The 20315-nt window shown below is 38.7% G+C and overlaps 1 protein-coding gene across 4 annotated transcripts in view; it reads right to left on the bottom strand.

Moving 5' to 3' along the window:
- cadpsb (Ca2+-dependent activator protein for secretion b) overlaps nt 1–20036 on the bottom strand; it is a 78448-nt gene extending 58412 nt beyond the window's left edge. For 3 of the 4 annotated variants that reach the window (XM_058778871.1, XM_058778872.1, XM_058778873.1), the window contains exon 1: nt 19413–20036. In XM_058778871.1, coding sequence (XP_058634854.1) covers nt 19413–19751 — 339 coding nt within the window. In that variant the 5' untranslated portion in view covers nt 19752–20036. The remainder of the gene's footprint in view (nt 1–19412) is intronic. The other variant, XM_058778870.1, reaches the window with a different exon arrangement.
- Nucleotides 20037–20315: the final 279 nt, after the last annotated feature.

The following is a 20315-nucleotide window of genomic DNA, read 5'->3' as shown; positions in this document are numbered from 1 at the left end:
TCTGGGCTTGAACATTGTTGCCTTATTGTCTTTTTCAGCTTCAGCTAATCAGACTCGAGACACTGTTTCTTTGGAAATACTATCGTAATACTTTTTACTTCAACCTCACCTGATGAATCCATTTTCCTGCTATAACATTATCATTTCAGCAGCCGTATCTTTATAGCGTCATTTCCATTTCGTTCGTGTGAAAAACAAAAATGTAAATTTTCTTTTGTGTGAATGAAGAAACAGCAGAAGAAAATGAGGCACTCTTTCAGTGTGTGTGTGTGTGTGTGTGTGCACAGCAGCAGACTGCAGAGTCGTTAGTAATTATGATAATTGCATGAGTGCAGCAGCTTTTGCTGTGGGCCAGAGATGATGCATGAGAGAGAGAGTGAGAGAGAGAGATAGGAAATATGGATGAGTGATTATAATGTTACTCCACAAAGGGGGTAGTCTCACGTTTGCATTCAATCGTTAACATCTTAATTATTTTCATAAAAGAAAAGAAAGTCCAATTAAACCAAATTTCATTTAAAGTTATCTCAATGTAAATTTATTTTTGGATTTCCTACATAGAAGCTTGGCACCAAAGAAAGGGGTAGATAGGGGGGGAAAGCAAGTTACATAACTGAATGGGAGAGAGAAAATGGAGGTGTTTGCCAAATTTAGGCCCGGACAACTAAATGAAATGGAACAAGAGGCTGAATTTAAATGGAACACACAAAGTCAAATTCAATATAGCACTCTCATTGTAATCATTTTGTAAGTACATTATGTACAACTTAAATGGATCTTCCCTCTTGCTTTCAGAGTTTATCTTAGACAAAGTATTTAAATTATATTAATGCATTTTGATAAGGCTTTTTGAAAGAAAAAAGATAAGAAATTAATTGGCAACATTTATTTTTTAAAGATATTTTTTAAATTAGTCTCTTATGTGCACCAATGCTGCATTTAATTTTAAAAAATACAATTTAAAATGGTTTTCTATTTTAATATATTTTAAAAGGTAACTCCAGTGCTATAAAAACATGTCTTATCATTATCAGTGTTGAAAACGGTTGTGCAGCTTAATATTTTTGTGGAAGCTGTGATACATTTTTTCATTTTCCCATGATAAACAATAAGTTCAAAGTAACAGCATTTATTTATTTTTTTAAATTCTACATTTTTGTAACAATGTAGAAGTCATTTGATCAATTTCAGGCACTATTGCTAAATACAATAATACATTTATTTTGAAAAAAATCCTACGGACCCCAAACTTTTGAATAATATTCTTCAGTACTTTCAGCGTCTGGAAAGATAACATGCAATTTCCATGTTTAGTTTCCTGTTAGAGAGACAAACTATTGAAAAAATAATGCATTATTATATTATATTATATTATATTATATTATATTATATTATATTATATTATATTATATTATATTATATTATATTATATTATATTATATTATATTATATTATATTAATTATATTATATTAAGTTCTACCTAACAGTCAGTTATTTCTGTTGCTTTGGGAAGCGGACATTGGTGTATTGCAAAATATATACTAATTACCAGTCATATTCACTCTGCCAATAAATTGAAAAATCCTTTTAACATAATATTAAATAAAAAGAATATTTAAAATTGATGACATAAGACATACTTTATCTTATACAATCACATATCTATTATATATGAGGGAAATCTGAAAGAATGAGATTGTGTGGTTAAGCGATACAAATAGTGTGATTCTGCACAAACTCATTCTGTTGTACTGATGATGCTATTAGTATGGTGTGCCAATGAGAATATCAACATATCAAATACAAAAGAGGTCATGCACTTTCTAGCAGAACATTTTTAATGCTTGCTGTACAGTGGATGCAATTAATAATCAGAACAATAAGCAAACAAGCACATAGAAACCATCCACATACACAGACACACAAAATCCTTATATAAATGAATAAATGAACGAAAACAATACCAGTAGCACTGCAGTTACAAATACATGCACAAACACTGAGCAAATGCTGTCAAGTAATATGAACCCTCTGAATACAGGGCTCAATCATCGAAGCTGATTTAGCTTAGGAATATTAGCATCACAGCCCTAACGAATCATTCCCCAGCTTCACAGGACTCCCTGGAACTGATCTGCCAAAGGGGAACAGCGTGTTCTGCATTGTCCTGCAGCCCGAAACTCTTTTCCTCCTCTCCCCTCCCTGCGTCCCTCCATGGCATTTTCTATGTTTAGCGTGATGCTCAGAGCGCAGAGGGGCTATGAACCCACAAAGCCAGTGCTGAAGATATCAGCTGGTTAGTTTTGGTGTATCTGAGCCACAAGGCAGAGAGACCGGCCCTCTACTGTGCAGTCCCCGCAAGCACAATACATCCAATTTTAATAATCATGCGAACCAGCATTTAGCATTTCATACGTGCTATTTGAAGGGCTCCATTTTGGATTTAATTCGAATTTGAATCCTTCAGCACTAAACTCCACTTCATCAACCATACTTAAGATGATTATGGTAAGTCGAGTAAAAAAAAACTATTAAATAGAAGGATGAGGAAAAGGTAAACCCCAAACAGCTGATATTCGTAAAAATAGCTTGGCTGCAAGTGTGACAATGCCTTTGTATGGCAGTGGAATAATTTTGAACAACTTACATTTAAGACATGATATTTCAAGTTACTTTGTTTGGTTTTACTCCGGCAGGGGAACATATTTCCAACCACAGTCCAGTCACAACAAGGCATCTCTGGGCAACACGCAGAAGTATGTTGTTCCTGGCTGAATCAGTGCTTTTGAACAAATCAGTTGAGTGAATGAGTCAATGGCTCATTCGTAACAACAGTCGTTTGTTTCGTCCCTGAATGAATCAGCATTTTGAACAAATCGGTTGAAGGAATGAATCAATGAATCAATGAATCATTCATAAAGACAGTAACTGCATCCCAAATGACGCACTATGTACCAGAGGTGGGACCAAGTCATTGTTTTGCAAGTCACAAGTAAGTCTCGAGTCTTTGCATTCAAGTCTCGAGTCAAGTCCCGAGTCAAGATAGGCAAGTCCAAGTCAAGTTGCAAGTCCTCAACTTTTAGTTTCGAGTCTTAAACAAGTCATTAGTGCTCTTTGCCCAAATTAGTGTCTCAGTATTAATTACCACATCAAATTTATAGTAATTTATATCAGGATGTCGGGTAGAATATGTTTTACATAGGCTAGTTTAATTTCATGTGAGATGGATGCCCTTAGTAAAGCTTCTCAAGTTCAATTTAGGGATTGTGCCAAAATACAAGCAGTGAAAAACTATTTTATTAGTAACAATAGCAAAGACGACAGAATTTCATAGAAATAACAGCTGCAATACTTTGCATGTGTTCATAAGAAGAATATATGCTTCTAGGTGTTATCTAAGCCAATGAGCCATTATTTGGAAGACTGATTTACAACATGTGAATTCAGTTATTTATCCCAAAAGAAATAAAAGTGAAATGAGTGCCTGGTGAAGAGGGAGACACATTTAGTATATTTTATAGTTATATATACAATGCTCATTTTGTGAAAGAAACACTTCTTCAAATTATATTTTAAATGATCATTAGGCCTATTGCCGCTTTTTTTCTTTCAAATTATAGCTAAATTGTTTGCAATTATTCATTTTAAATCTAGATTTAATCAACTTTATCTAATAATTCTGCTGCACCAAACTTTAAATCTTTAAAAATAAGCAGGTTTACTGTTACGTGTATGACCTGTTTTAGTTTAGTTTTCTATGTCTCCGTCTGCCTGCCTAGTTTGTTTCCATGGTTTTTGATTTAATTAGTTCCACACCTGTTTTCTGTTCCTCCCTGATTGCGTTCAGTATATATAGTCTGTGTTTATCATTCCTACTTTGTCTGCTATCGTTTTGGATTTATGTTTGGTTGTGCCCTTCCCAGTCTGTGAAATATTAAAAAGAACTCTTGATTGTACTCCTTTGTCATGCGCTTTACTTTACAAACCAGACAACGTAACAGAATAGCAGACCCTCAAGTGAGTAAGATTAGCAGCGTTTTTTTTTCTTTGTTTATTTTAATTTTTTTCGTTCCTCTCCCTGAATGGCCTTGTCAGCCGTCCAACTCCTGTGCCTGGAGCAGATGGACCGTTCGCTGGAGGACCATACCAGGGACTTTCTCGATCTGGCGTGCCTTACCCACTTCCCGGACTGCTCGCTCTGTGTTTTCTACATCTCCAGCTTGAGCGAGGTGTAAGGCATGCCTGCCAGCGGACGGTCCCAAGGAGAATTTCACCGCTTGTGTGGAGTGGGTCCTGGAGAATAATGGACTGTTTTTCTCCGTCTGCCCTGCCGAGGACGACTCCAGCCCCACTCCCGATCCAGAGCCCAGCCAGCCCTCACCATCACGCTACACGGAGTGTTCGCCAGAGCCCACCGCAGCCACAGAGCCAGAGAGAGCCGCGATTAAAGAGCCAGCAACATTTAAAGGGACAGGGCCTCTCATCGCCCCGGAGCCAGGGCTTAAGAATGTGACTGATCAGGTGTGTGAGCCGGCAACATCGTGCATCATAATTGTGGAGATCGAGGAAATGGAGGAAAACCCCGCCCACGCTCCCACCACTGAGGGTGAGCTGTCACTGGACTCTGAACTATTTAACTGTTTGAATGAAGAGGATTTCTGGCTTCTCCCTTTCCCGCTGGTCCCATCCAGCCCTCCTTCGTCTGCGCTGGTCCCGTCCAGCCCTCCTTCGTCTCTGCTGGTTCCATCCAGCTCTCCAGTGCCCCTGCTGGTTCCGCCCAGCACTCCTTCCTCGGCCAGCTCCTCGACGAAAATCTCAAGGAGGTTCCCACCCAGCCTCCCACTCCCTCCTCCTCCGAATCAGCCAGCCAGTCCATCAGCCCTATCTCTGCTGCCTCAGGAAAGCCCCTCAGCTCACCCTCAGCACGTCATGTCCGGTGGGTCGGATGTGCTTCGGGACTTCCTGTCACCAGCTACCTCGGGGTTGGAGGATCCCCAATCTCCGCCTCCAGCCTTCGAGACCCGGACTCCACCTCGGCCCTCCGACCCATCGGCTCCACCTTGGCTCCTGGCTCCCTCGTCTCCACCATGGCCCATCATTCCACCAGCTCCACTGGGCTCCCTCGTCCCTCTGGCTCCGCCTTGGTCAGTCGTCCCCCTGCCTACTCCTCGGGACTCCACCCCTTCCAGCTCCGCCTCATCCCACCGTCCCTCTGGCTTCGTCGGGCTCCTCCCTCCCTCCAGCTCCACCTTCGTCCTCTGTCACTCCGGCTTCGCTGTGGCATTCCGGATCCCCACCTTCGCCTCAGTCGCTGGCTCCGCCTAGGCCCTCCGGATCCTCGATGTCACCCTGGCTCTGTGTCTGCTCGGCTCCATCCTGGGCTCCTACTCCACCGGCATCATCTCCGTCAGTCGGCCCCATGGTGTTGCCTGCCCGAACTCCACCATGGCTCCTCCCGCCGTTGACTCCACCATGGGCCGCTATCCTGGCTGGCCTCTGGATTTCCACCTGGCTCCTCCCTGGCTCCTCCCACCCTCCACTCCCCCTTGGACTGACTTTTTGGACTCCTTTTGTTTTTGCCCCTTTCCTGTTACCTGCCACTCACCCGCTCCACGCCCGCCTCCTGAACTCCCTCCCTCCTTCCCCTGTTGGACTGCTTTGTCGGCGCGAGGATGCGCCATTCCGGGAGGGGGTGAAATGTTACATGTATGACCTGTTTTAGTTTAGTTTTCTATGTCTCCGTCTGCCTGCCTAGTTGTTTCCATGGTTTTTGATTTAATTAGTTCCACACCTGTTTTCTGTTCCTCACTGATTGCGTTCAGTATATATAGTCTGTTTATCATTCCTACTTTGTCTGCTATCGTTTTGGATTTCTGTTTGGTTGTGCCCTTCCCAGTCTGTGAAATATTAAAAAGAACTCTTGATTGTACTCCTTCGTCGTGCGCGTTACTTTACAAACCAGACAACGTAACATTTACATTTTAACCCATCATTTTGATCCTGGATTTAAGTAATATTTAAGATGAACTTTAAACTTTAAACTCAGATTTAAATCTCGATTGTGGATTAACTTTAAATTTAATGGAGGTTTAAATAAAATAAAATGCACATGCAATTAAAATATGTAACTGACTGAACACAAACAGTGGAGATCTGACAAAAAAAAAATTAAAATTAAAGCACATCAAGTTGGCAGAGTGCGAGGGTCATGGCGGGATGGCCGGGATGCAGATCCATCACTCATGGAGCACTTCGTTGTCGGACAAACAAAAGAAGTGAGGAATATGTTTAGTATTTCACAGCAGCGGTCACGGTGATGATAAGGCCAGCACCAGTGATCGCGGCAGCGCCTCTCGCTCCGTGTGTCAAACAGGCAGGGCAGCACTTTTCACGAGTGGAGATAACTACTAGACGAATCATGTCGTTTTTTTTCTTATCTCGGTTCTTTTGTCGTAAGTTATGCTATTACTACATTAATTTATACTAGCATAATACTGTATATCAAGGCGCTCCCTGAACGCACTCTCTGGCTTACTGCCAGTCAAGTGCAAGCATGCTGCACCCGTCTAGAGTGATAACGACCCTGATCTGATCATAAAGTCTTTCCGAGTCACAGGGCTCAAGTCCAAGTCAAGTCTCGAGTCATTGCTGTCAAAGTCTAAGTCGAGTCTCAAGTCGTCTTTAATTATGTCGAGCCGAGTCACAAGTCATCAAATTTGGGACTCGAGTCCGAGTCAAGTCTCAAGTCATGTGACTCGAGTCCACACCCCTGCTATGTACTCAACAATGTAGTGTATGAATTTTATAAGGTTATTTTGCCATTAATAATCAGAGTCTGATAGCCCCTCCCCCACCCCCTTCACAACATAATTAAATCTGCGACAGTTGAGTTCACAAAGTGTTCAACATTCCACACTTTATTTAAATGCATCATCCGGGTATTTAAAGTGCACCTTTTCTTTTTGGAATTTTCAGTGTGAACGCACTACTTGCACTATTCATACTACAAAACATCATAGAATAGCACATAAGTACGCAATTTGGGACACACCTAGTCACTTGTCACCACCTACTAACGTATGCATGTAACATACAGGAAGAGTCACTGAAAAATACCCACAACTAACACAGTTTGTTTGTTTATGACATGTCTTATCATAAGGAATATTATTTGATTAAATTGCTACTGCTATTGTCACGAATCTGGTTTATGAACTTACGTTCACTCACCACCAGAGATCACTCACTCACCACATTGACTCTTGCACTACACTAACTATTGCACGTCACCCTCAGACTACAATTCCCATCATTCATTGCACTGACGACACACGCACAGCTAATTGCACTGATCACACAGCTGATTCCCATCACACCCTTTACTTAAGCCATGGACTTCCTCAGTCAGATTGCCGAGTATTGTTCTAGTGTTTAACACTCCCCTATAGCTGCCTTACCGAACCACTCTGTGTTTCTGTTTAATCTCCAGTATTGTTCTGCTTTTATCACTCACCAAGTGATAGCTGCTTTACTGAGTCTAGTCTCCTGTTCTAGTTAGTCTGGTCATTTCGTGTTGCCTTGTTTCCTGTTCCCTTATTCCTGCCTGTGTGTCTTGGATTAAACCTTGTCTTGATGTTCAGACTCTGTTTGTACCTCGTTTGGATTATTGCTCATGTTATTGGACTACCCCTCTTCTCAAGCCCTCTGGATATTGTTCGCCAATCACAGACCGACGCTTGCCCTTCTCAAGCCCTCTGGTTATTGTTCGCCAATCACAGACCGACGCTTGCCCTAGGATTACTCTTTGTCTTGCCCTCAACATATCTGTTTACTGATGTTTTGACCCTGCCTGTATTTTTGACCACGTCTTGGAATAAAGCTTGCAAATGGATCTGCACGCCTCACGTCTTGTTCGCCCCGTTACAGCTATTGAGTGAATTTAGTATAAATTATGATTAAAGTAAACATGAAGAAAAAAGAAACAATTGCATTTAGCCTATACTTTTCAGCAAGGATCATATCGAACTTGGAAAAGCTGTAAAATGTGCTAACGAAAAAACTTTGACATTTTTTTACATTAAGTGAGTTTTTGCTCGAAGCAAGCAAAATAATCTGCCAATGGAGTAAGCAAAATAATCTTATTTCAAACAGAAAACAAGATTATTTTGCTTGTTTCGAGCAAAAACTCACTTAATTTTGAATTGTTTTTGCTGAAAACAAGACAATAATTTTTACTTGTCTAGAAAATCCTTCTTGATTTAAGAATTTGTAGATATTTTGGCTGGAAACAAGACAAAAAATCTAAGCAAGAAAAGTTTTTGCAGTGTTGTACAAAAGCAAAAATGACTCTTAGTAACAGCCGCACTGACATTCAATACTACAGCTCTTTTGCTGCCTCGCAAGCACTGTAATAAAATATTCCTTTGTAACAACCCTAAGCACATACAGAACTTTAGCAGAAACATAAACCCTAAAGCAACAGAAGCTCGTCTTAGAGCAGTAGTGTTAGAGGAAATGCAAATGGATTCACAAAACTTCACAACACACCACAGCGCCTTTTCAAATATGTTCAATTCAACCCCTGGACCTCATCTGGTATGTGTGTATGTGTCTCTTTGTGTGCAAACATTGTCTCTCTAACACTCTATCGGCGTATTGACAGCACAATAAGACTGTGATGTAGGATTTGGGTGCGGGTGAAGTATCTATCGGCAGAACAGAGTATAGCGCTTCAACGGATTGTGAAGGCGTAGCATTTTAATCACACTTCCAAAAAACAGAGCCCACAGCCAGCCTTTTCTTTGACAGAAGTGTGCTAGGCAAGAAAAAGACATGTTCAGTGTGAGTAAGGGAGTAAAGTGGGGGAAATGATGGGAAAAGTTAAAAGTCTCATGTGATGGAAAGACAGAGAGAGTGCCTTTAGAAGGTTTTGGTGCTTCTATGTGAGCTGAGAGGTATCTAAGTATGAGACAGTGTGTATGACAGAAAAAAGCTACAGCATGCTCAGTATTAGAGTTAAGGGGTGTGTGTGTCTGTCTCAGAGAAAACTAACGTGTGTGTGGGTGAAAGCACTTGCCTGAAACTCCACTAATCCAGCTAAAAATAAGAATTTGTGCCATGTGACACACAGAGTCTGTAAGATGGCTTTCTCCCGTGAAGAATTAATGCTACTTTGACAGAAAAAATGCAGTCAGTGCAGACAGACTATGACAAAAGCAACATGCATGTGCCTCCTCAGTCAGATGACTTCTGAATGCAACTTAAAATGCAGTTTCAAACATATCTAATAAAAAACTAAAATTAAGTGTGTTTAAAATTAAGAAATGGTTAGGTTGGGTTACAGAATCAAAAATATCTCTATAATTAGAATTTTTAAAATATTTGTTAAGAAATGTAAATGTATTTATTACTGAACACACATTATATGTTTATATAGATGATGAAATGCACATCATTTAATTATTAATATGTTAATATGATTCCCAGGGAAAGCAAGAGCTGATCAAATGTAAAACTGTAGCTTGAATGCAATGTAAGTCGCTTTGGATAAAAGCGTCTGCTAAATGCATAAATGTAAATGTAAATGTAAAGGTTAAACGAATGCAGCTTAAATATGAACAACTTTAGAGACATACAAATGTTTCCAAATTTTGAATTAAATAAATGAATAGGTTGATTTTATTGCATTTAATAAATGTAATAATTAAACATGTTTGGTGACACCAAATTTACCTAATCTGATATTATATAACTGCCTGTTAGTTTTTGTTTTGTTTTTCCAAGAAATGGTTATGTTTAGATGTAGGGGTAAAGTTAATCAATCAAACGCAATCAAAAATATCTATTTAATAATAAAATGTGCCTTACAAATATAACTATAATATTGATATAGTATAAATAATTTGTACTTTCCTAAAGTTGTGTACACGTGCTTTTATTAGTTTTTTTTTTTTTCAGATGCTGTCAGTAAGTTCATATTGTTTCATTGTACGTTTCATCACATGCCCAAATACAAAAATGCATGCCTAGACGGTACACCTGATGTAAAAAAAAAAAACAACAAAAAAAAAACACTACATCAACTACTAAGTTGTGAAAAGGGTATTTTTCTCCTTTAGCCATATCTTACATCATCTAGGCCACAAAATGGGCCAAGACTGCATCTATTTTCCCCTTAAAAATAAAAGGATAAAAGGGGTTAGAGGGAGCTTTCATGCTAAAATGTAATGGATGCTCTCTTCACATGTTCACTGTCGAAATAGAGACCTTGAGAAAAACAGAAGGTCATATCGGCCTGCCAGGAAATAAAGGAATACGGAGAGACAGGGAGTGAAAGGAAGGAGTGCTAGTGCCGCTTAATGGATTAATAGGATATGGAAAAAGCTGGATGGGAGGGAGGAAGGGAGAGAAAGAGTGTGTGTGTTCTGGTTTACAAGGGGAAAAGTGGGTGTGAGTGGCGGTGATGGCATGAGAAAATTCTGTCACATGCTTTAGAATAAGGGCCCATGCAGGCAGCTCTCCTAGAGAGACACGGCTGTAGTGCTACAACAACTAGTAGCTACTGCTGTTCATCACACTAGACTGTGACACCATCCTCCTCCTCCACTCCGGCTAATACTACTTCCTTTCATCCTACTCTCCATGCCTCTAGGCGAAAAAACCTGCAGACTTATCTAAACTACTGTTCTGGCCCAAGGCTAGATGTCTGATAGACCTACGTATTTATATATTGGCCAGACTGGTTTACTTGTTTTGAGATTATCAGCATCAGACAGCCAATAACTGCTCCCACTTGACTAATTAACTCTTCCTTGTGTCAGTTGTGTCCAAAATCTACAAACAGCCTTAAAAATTAATAATAAACATTTGAATTATTTTAAATATTTTAGTGAATTTTGAGAAAATATCGTAATGTAACTTTATTTAAAGTATAATTTGCATGTAAACATCCAACAATTTATAATGAACTAATTTCTTTAAACACTATACAATGCGGTGAACACAACAGCTAGTCTTTTACCTTTTTTACTTTGTAATGTTCTGTTTTTCAGCTCTGGATCAAAAAAGCATTAGCTGCACATTAAAGCATATTAAAAACACACAAATGAAACATACTCCTTTGTGTGCCAAGTGAAATTTAACATATTAACATGTAAGAATTTAGTTTAGAATTAAATAATTTTCATTAAATGCATTATGGTGAACACAGCATTATGGTGAAGTGTCCTTCTTATTTCGTAATGTCCTGTTTTTCAGCTCTGGATAAAACTTTTAGCTTTGGTTGTACATTAAAACCACAAAAATTCAACATATTCCTTTGTACGCCAAATCAAAGTTAGTTTTGGTTTGCTTCCACACTGTAAAAACTAGAGGCTTGTTATTATTTTTCTCACCCCTAATTGAGCCGTCTATCTTCAAAGTGCACAAATATGAGAAGCCAATTAGTGCTGAATAGCAACATAAATTAAACATAAGTTTTGCCTCTAATTGATCATGGGCAGGACACTTTATTACCATGAATATTAGAAGTCTCATTAGGAGCTTTATTAGGGACAAAGTAAGTTATCCATAGTTCCTGAAATAAGTGTGAATCCACATTTATGATTAGGTATCATCTTAATTACACCAAAACAAAGACAAATGCATATGTGAGAGCAAAAAACATCACCTTTTATCCCATCTCATCTCTGTTATGTAAATGCACTTTATGGTATCCTTGGGTCTCTTATTCAGTATTAATATTTACAGAAAAGTGCTCCCATTGCTCGAGCAGATGTCCCTCATCTCGCCGTCTTCCTCAGACTTCTCTCGGAGCAACACTTATTTAAATAGCCATGAAAAATCACACATGTACAAACTCATACAAATACAGACTTCCACACATACTGCAATGCCCCTAAAAATATGAACAAAAATCAACACTTTTTCAGCAAAAGCAAACATTTTCAAACACACACTGCTCTGGCTCTTTATAAATGTAAATATACTGTTCCAAAAGTTCAAACACAGCTTTCAAAATGAGCGTTGATTAATGAATATGGATGCAAAACATTTTCTGTTGTCCACATTTAAATTACATTGAAATGACCTCTAACAGTATTATATTAATAAATTATATTTATTTCTATATTACATTTATTATAGTCAGACAATATAAAATCATAAAACTTGTACATTTATATTCATATTTTTGTCTATTCATCTACAATATGTATTGATATATCAATATCATTCATAAATCTAAATTTATCATTTTAAATTTAAAATACATAAAAAAAGGGCTAGGCTAAATTTACTCCAGATCTGGGTCATAAGTTAATTAAAGCAGCACTAAAAATAGCCACCATTTATTCCACTATTTAATAATTCAAACTCAAATGTGAATGACCTGCTATATAAAGGAGGTTTAAGGACCTTCCAGCTGGATGTTTATTACTTCTGACAAAATGAATCTGCCAGTCTTTCACGCTCTCTTCCTCTCCTTACCTGTCCTTTTCTCTCAATGTGCTTAATGAACCGATAAATTTCATCCCTCTCACCCTGTTATATTAATAAGGTAATTTCAGAATCTCCAAATCTCTTCTGAGGAGATCCAGCTCTGGCCTTTCAATCAAACATCCTCTTATCTCCACGGGATCCTCTCCTAACTAACTCCTGCTCCATCCAGCTGCCGTAACCGCTGCCGTCTCTCAGGCTCTCCTAATCTCCTGTCTGACCTCCACTCTCTTTCTATTATTGTCGCTGTCATTGCTGTGTCCTCAACCTGTTCCCTTCACTACAGACCCTTATGTCTCTCCTCTACGCTTATATTATAATTATAATTACAGTGTAATTTAAAAAAATATTTTTTTTTTAATTATTATTTTAAAGAAAACATATATATTTTTCCTTAAGTATTGAAATCTCCATATACAACCAGCAGACCATATTTTTGTAATATTTTGTAACATCACTTGGTCCAGTTTCTTACATGGTGCCTCTTAAGTGATTTTTAATAGATTTTTAATGGACAATTCTCATATTTATGTCTCTGCATTGGCCAAATAGGTCAGAATTCTTTGCTGAGCCAGTCTGAAGACTTTGATGTGCTTTCTGCCTGTCAATCATTTTGGGCGTTTATGCCACCCATATATGGGAAGTAGGAATCTGACAGTGTAGCTGAAACATTCTTGTTAAATGGCATTTTTACATTCACTGTCAGTTGTTAGTCTGTCATGCAGGAATGCTATTTTCCTTCTGTTGTTTTTGACAACACTTGAGATTTGCTACTGCTGTCCTGCTCTATCTTTAATTAATCTTTGAGCGTGGGGTTTTGGAACAATGGGGGCATGTCTGTTCATACTGCACTCTCAGAAATAAAGGTAAAAAAGCTGTCACTGGGGCGGTACCTTTTCAAAAGGTACATGTTTGTACCTAAAGGGTCCATTTTGGTACCTTAAAGGTACATATTAGTACTTAAAGTGTACATATTTGAACCTAATAGGTACAAAAGTGTACCTTTTGAAAAGGTACCGCCCCACTGACAGCTTTTGTACCTTTATTTCTGAGAGTGTGCAAACTATTGGTTTTGTTTAACAGCAAATTCCTGGTTTCATGCATTGTGAAAAACTGCAGCATTTGCTTACATAACTGTTCTCTAAAAGTCATTTGTCAGTAATTTGACGTACACAGAAACCAAAATAGCAAATATAATGTGGATTCATTTATCTCATCCTCACTGACCTGTTTTAAAAGAAATCACTCATAAAATCACAACCCGCACTGTATTACTGATGTTACTGACTGTATTTCATATGTGCAACTTTTTCTTCTTTTTTTTTGCTAGAAAACAAAGCATCACTTGAATATAAATTTCCAGTAACATGTATTTGAGCTTATTAATGCAAATTCGGTTTTACATCTTGTTTTTCATATCAAAGCCCATCACAGACAAGACCAAAAGAGACTATTTTTCTTGATGGATTTTTATGTTTTTCTTCCCTCATATATTTTTTAGTTTTCACTGCTCTATAAATTAGATTTATGGTTGATTTATGAAAGCTGGTTACTTCATATTTTGCATTATTCAGTGATTTTCTTAAATATGTTGTTGCTATGAAAATCCTCAGGAAATTCTAATGGAAATGGATCAAGCAATTTGTTTTATTACTATTTGGCCTTTTGGTATAGCTGCCTAGCCTCAAAAACGTTTTTTTTTTTTCCTCTTTTCTGTCTCGTCTCTTCGTTTCATATTTCACACTGACCAGAAGCTCTCCTTTTGCTGACCTGCCTTTGAACATGTGCATGTGGGATTGCGGCAGAGGTTTCATACACACACACACACACACACACGCACGCACACAATGCATGCTGGCAGTGTCGCTCCGTAAAATACCTCAATTGGAAATCAGTGGAGAATGAAACTGAATTTGTGAGCCTGGCAACTCGATACAGGCATGGTAACTTCATCCATCACACAAAGCTGCTCTGATTTTCCTTCCTGTCTGAACAAGAATGAAATCATGTGGCCAGCAGGCCAACCCAGTGGGGCTCTCAGACCATAGAGGAGCCCTGTTGGGTCATTCTCGTTGGGTTTGATTGTGCTAAACACTCTGAAACACAAGGTTTGATTGAGTTCATTCCTCATTCACCCATCTTTCTTGCACTTGCCTCCTGTAATAAATGGAAAAATCTGTCGGTATCTACATTTGCAAGCCCTACAGCAATGCAGACATTTAACTGGTTTGTAAAGCCTTTTATGTGGGACAGGCATTATTTCTCCTAGATAGATGCTATAAACAGACCCTCATTTTAATACGTGAACACTAGACATTGCATTAATAAAAGTCTCTAGGTGATGCATCTCAATCAAGACCAGCAGTTCAGTATATTTCCATTTTATTCATTCATAACCCTTTGTGTGTGACACAATCCGCACATTTACTGTATGCACATACAGTATATTTCCTCATACTGCATATCAAAACAGCATGGGTTTTAGATTTCAAATACGCATCCACTAAAGGCTTGTACATAAATAAAAGACCTAGCTGTGAGTGACAGTATAGCACTGCAGTCCCTTTGTGCCATTTTTCACAAGGTCAACAGCCTTTACAAGGTGTGACTGTGCAACACAAACAATAGTCAAGCGAAGCCTGTCAACATGTGATATAACACGCAAATGCACACATAAGCAAACAACAATGCAGATGTGCAACCTCAATTCTGATGTGTGCATCTTTATCTCAGCATAGAATCTTTATCCTGACTTCATTTAGGGATGGTAAAAAAACAATAAAACAGCTATAACGAGATCTGAAATTTACAATATTTTAATGCAAATATTTATATATATTCAATTAAAATTATATATATATGGATAAAGCATCTGCTAAAAGAAAAAATATCAATGTGAATATATTTTTTTATTCTGCAAAATACAAAGACATTTTTTTCCACCTTTGCTGCATTGTGCTTTATAATAACTGTTTAATAAACAAGATTCAGAAGCAGTAACATTCCATTTCAACTTGCATTTTAGACACAATATAGGCAGTTATTTAGTCAATTTTTTCTTCACCGATGAAAACAGTTATGCGTATATACAGCAGAATACCATTGTGAGTCTCCAAGCAAAACACAGTAGAGATGTTTTTTTCTGAATGAATCCGTTTTGTTAAAATGATTGTGTGAACAGCTGCATGACTCACTCATTATTGGTTGGTTCCTAAATAAATCAGCATGTTTTAAGGGATCATTTGAATGAATGATTCAAATGACTCATAAAAACAAACACTGTTGTATTGGTGTAACAATGCAACTTGCAGCTGCTGATAAAAATTATGAAATACAAGGGCCAGAACTAACTGTTGTATATTTAGAATATATATATTTATCAATTAATTATAATATTTGTTTGTACATTTATATACGTAAGTCCTTTTTGAAAGCAGATCCTAATTGTGACCCAAAATGCCAGGTAATTAGTTAATACACAGAAAAAGAGAAAGATCAAAATAAAGATCAAGGAGAAAAGGGTACAAAAGGAAACCTCATCTGCAGATAAGTTCAGCTGAAATGACACAAAGATTTGCTTAGCCAGCTAAGTAAAAGACAATGAGCCCATGAAAGCTGTCACTGCCGGTATTATTCTAGGAGGTGTGATCTCTCAGCACGATGTACACACAGGGAAGTATGTACTGATCTAATGAAAATCCTAACACTTCAGTTTATAAAGTTCATCATAAAGCTAGAAGGTCTGGAGTGTGTAAGGGCCTCTGATGTGCCCTTGTTACGAGACCACCTTATCCGCTGAAATGGGGGGACATCTACCATTTATCAGTGATGAAATCAAACACGGGAAGGATACAGATAATTGAAATTCTATCCTCCCCCAAGGCCTGTGAACAAAACTGCTGAGAGATCTCTATCATGTGCCTGTATCATCTGGGGTTCAAGCAAGGGCTCCCGGCCCAGACCAGAGGCTCGTGAGAGCAGATACAGGGTGAGTACAGGAGACGCTGCTGACAGCATACAAATTAGTCCAAGGCAAAACACACACTGTACAAGTGACCTTCTGGACTTAAACTAGGAAAGAAAATGAAATATGATTCATATAGAAACATTGAGGCTGTCATTTAACATTATTGAATTTTATAATGAACTGGCTGAGCATTGGAACGCTGAGTAACGAGCAGTTTGCTGAAGAGGTGCGCCACGATAAGTCCTTTAGATGCACCAAACTTAGATGAAAAACTAGGAAGGTAGCCTTTTAGAAGAGCAAAGACTTTCTGGATTTGAATGCTTGCTGCTATAAACACTGCATACTTGGACGCTTTAAGGTATTTTGTGAATAAACAAAAATTTAATAAGTTTTTATAAATATCTCAGTGAAACCCAGGAATAGAAACAGATGTAAAATTGACAGCAAATTTAATAATAATATACCCAACGTATGGTTTTGATTTATGAGTGAAGGAGAAAAATGTGGAATTCTGCTGAGACAGAATGCATTATATTAATACAATAGATTATTATGTCCATTGATATGGCTTTGGTTAGCCTTTAAGGACATTCAGAATGACCTTGCATAATGTTTTGGATAACATTATAATTAACATTTGTACATGAACCTAATAAAGGACATATACTATGTCCCTGCTTTCACAGTCATACAGCAGAGACTGAAAGCTACTCCATACACATTAGAAATAATGCATGAAGGAGATTTGATTTTCTTCATGATAGAAAAACTATCATTAGCTGAATAAGTACCAATAAAACTAGTAGTCAATCTTTCTGCAAATAAAGTAGCACAACCCGAAGAGATTTAAAAAAAAAAAAAACATTTAATGAATCTTAGTGATGATAACCCAAAATTAATTTGTGAGAATCCAATTTTTTTTTTTTTTTTATTTTTTATTAAATTATCTTTTTCACCTAACACTCCAGAAAAACAGCCATTTTTAGTCTTTTTGATTGTTTTAAATTATTGTTTTCAACATTAGTATGTTATTTTGTATAAAATGAGCACTAATGTGTACATATGTGGGTTCATTTTCCATCCATTATCTATATAGGCCTATATGCAATGATTTTATGTTCAAATTTATATTCAGTGAGTAAACAGAAAAGTGTCATGCTGTCATATAGAAATAAATGAATCTTATTAACTTACTGTATGAATTACATTGGAAAAGTTCATATTATAGCACAACGTGATGCATGAATCTATGTAGTAGAGTAGCCTTTTTTAAAGCCTCTAGTAATTCAGTCTTTTACCATTCACCACACCTCTCAAAGATGATAGTGCCGTCTTAAATTCAGTCAACAAAAACAGAATTACACCCTTCCTTCGACCCTGCTCTTTATAGATGTCCTTCATGTCGATGAATCACAAGACTAATTCTGAGTCACTGAAATGATTGACTGCAATGACTCTTTTGAACCTAAAAGACCTGAACAGTGACTCAACTCTGAGATCCGTTGTAATGACCCAAATTCCACCAGCCCTGACTCACCCAGCATGCATTCTGAAGATCAGAGCAAACAGCAGGTACTCCAATGCAATGTTATTGATCAAAGCTTTTACATGTATAATGGCCTGTTTGACCTCACGCGAGGCTGCCTAGCATTGAATAACAATACTGTGCGACAAATGCATTCAGTTTTTAAATGAGGTCTATTGTGTTCACATCTGACTAAGCCATATTGCATAACCAAATCTTGGACTATATGCTGCTACATTGACAATGTCAGATGGCTTTTATTTAACACATCATGCATGTCCCAAAATGCATGTTCACTATATTTTTTTCTCTCTTTTCTTGTGTACTGTGAAAATAACACTAATAAGGTCAAATCCATACAGACAACAATCTTTGTTTGATTTTCTAAAGCTTTAAGCTTTTTCTTATTTATTTAAAAGCATGCAATAGCAAATGTGATTATCAGAATAAAAATGGACAAAAGAACAGATGTTTTTTTCCTTTTGTCACTTACTATAGCAGTAACTCTAGCTGTTAACAGAGCATGTTGTAAATAGTCAGGGATCAGCTTGGATCAATAACTGAGGGAAATTGGATGGGACCTCTGAAAGATACCTTTCTGAACAAGGAAACATTTTTATGGTAGGATGGCTATAACAGGTTTCTTTTGTTTCTTCCAGTCTTAAGTTAATTGTATGCAATTAAAACTCTCAAGGTAGCCTATTTCTGAACAGGAGTCAGATTTGTTGCATTTCACTTAGACTTGTTTATCAACATAATAAAAGAGCGCAACGAAACCAAAAGATGGTGAACTACGATGAAGTCGTTTTTACTTAATCGCGTTTGAATTTACTATGATAAAATAAGATGAAGTAGGCTATTTCCACAATCAGGTGACATGATAAATACGTTCGTTGTGCTTTTTCGACCTTCTGAACAGTGCATCCCGCGTTCGCATCTGTTACACCAAAAGTCACCTTGGAAGATGAATGAGTGGCGCGAGAGATGGCGCAAATGGAACTGAATATCCTATGGCCGCAAGACTGCACACAACCACTGACTTCCAATGCGAACGAGTCACATGACCGTACTACGGCAATGACACCGCTTTATTTTGGTCCATCAGACTCTTGAAGAATATCTATAATTAGAGCTCGTCTCGTGTGGCCGATTTTGACCGAACGTGTACGAATTCCTTCGGGTTTGGGCTCTCGCAACAGGAGCTCTCGAGCTTAAAAGCAGCCTAAAATAAAGGCTGTGATTTTATAGGTGTCCCATGCAGGATATGGTGATTTTAGAGATGCTCCCTCACTTTAAGAGTAATATCACCTGACATACGCATGGGGTTTCAGTGCAATGTTTGCAGGTGATTGCATGACATAAAAGGTGCATTATGATGCATAACGTTTTTCTCAAGGTGAGATCCGGACACCTCGCGCTCTTACCTTCAGCTGTCGCCTTGCCATGTCGGTCGGCTGCTTGGCGTTGAAAGGATAGGCGACGCATCGCATCACAAAGACATAGAGCTGCAGCTTCTTCTTTCGTTCCTCTTCTTCCCGCTGCAGTTTCTCCACGTCCTCCTTTTCCTGCTCGCTGGCGGCCGACGGGCTCGGGCTGGATGGTCGCGCACTGGAGCCTCGGCTGGCGGGCTGGAGCCTATCGGTGCTCTCGCTGGTCCTGCTGGGGGAGATGCGAGAGGATCCGGACTGAGGAGCCATCACCTCTCGGCTTTCCTCCTCCACTATCCCGTCCGATTCCTCTTCGCTGGAGGATGGATCCAACATGTTTGCTCTCGGACGGCGCTCGCCTAACCGTACAAGCGAATTAAACGCACGATGGGATGTTTACGGCGTGGAAACGTATCAGTTTGTTGACCTAGCGTTCGGCATTCAGAGGGCTGGTCGACTGGCGGTGAATTTTTAATCTCCTGAAACACTTCGGGTGCTGAAGCAGTCACTGCAATCTCTTCACACGGCCAGAGCAAAGATGCTGCTGCTGCTGCTGCATACGTGTTCCGTGCTGTGCCTCCGTTCGCCAGTCATTGCGAGGGATTCGGGAGGAACGGGGATGGGAGGGGCGCGCGCAATGAAAAGAGCGAATGATGGCCACTTCCTGCTGAGTCTCGCGTGAGACGCAGGCGCTGTCCGCGGTGCTGGATGAGAGAGCGGGTCATTTCGGTCGCAAAAATTGTGAGGGTAGTTGACACCGAGAATGTGCTGTTATTTCATTTGACCTCTGGGCTTCACTTACAGGGCAGGGACTTGCCGTATTACATCACCATATTTCAAATTAGACGTATGATTTATTTTCAACTATATTTTTACTAGTCATCATCACAATTATGAGCT

Source organism: Onychostoma macrolepis, chromosome 06 (assembly GCF_012432095.1).
Source record: "Onychostoma macrolepis isolate SWU-2019 chromosome 06, ASM1243209v1, whole genome shotgun sequence".
Classification (NCBI taxonomy): domain Eukaryota; kingdom Metazoa; phylum Chordata; class Actinopteri; order Cypriniformes; family Cyprinidae; genus Onychostoma; species Onychostoma macrolepis.
Note: the sequence above shows the minus strand (reverse complement) of the source record. Positions and strands in the feature narration are given on the sequence as shown.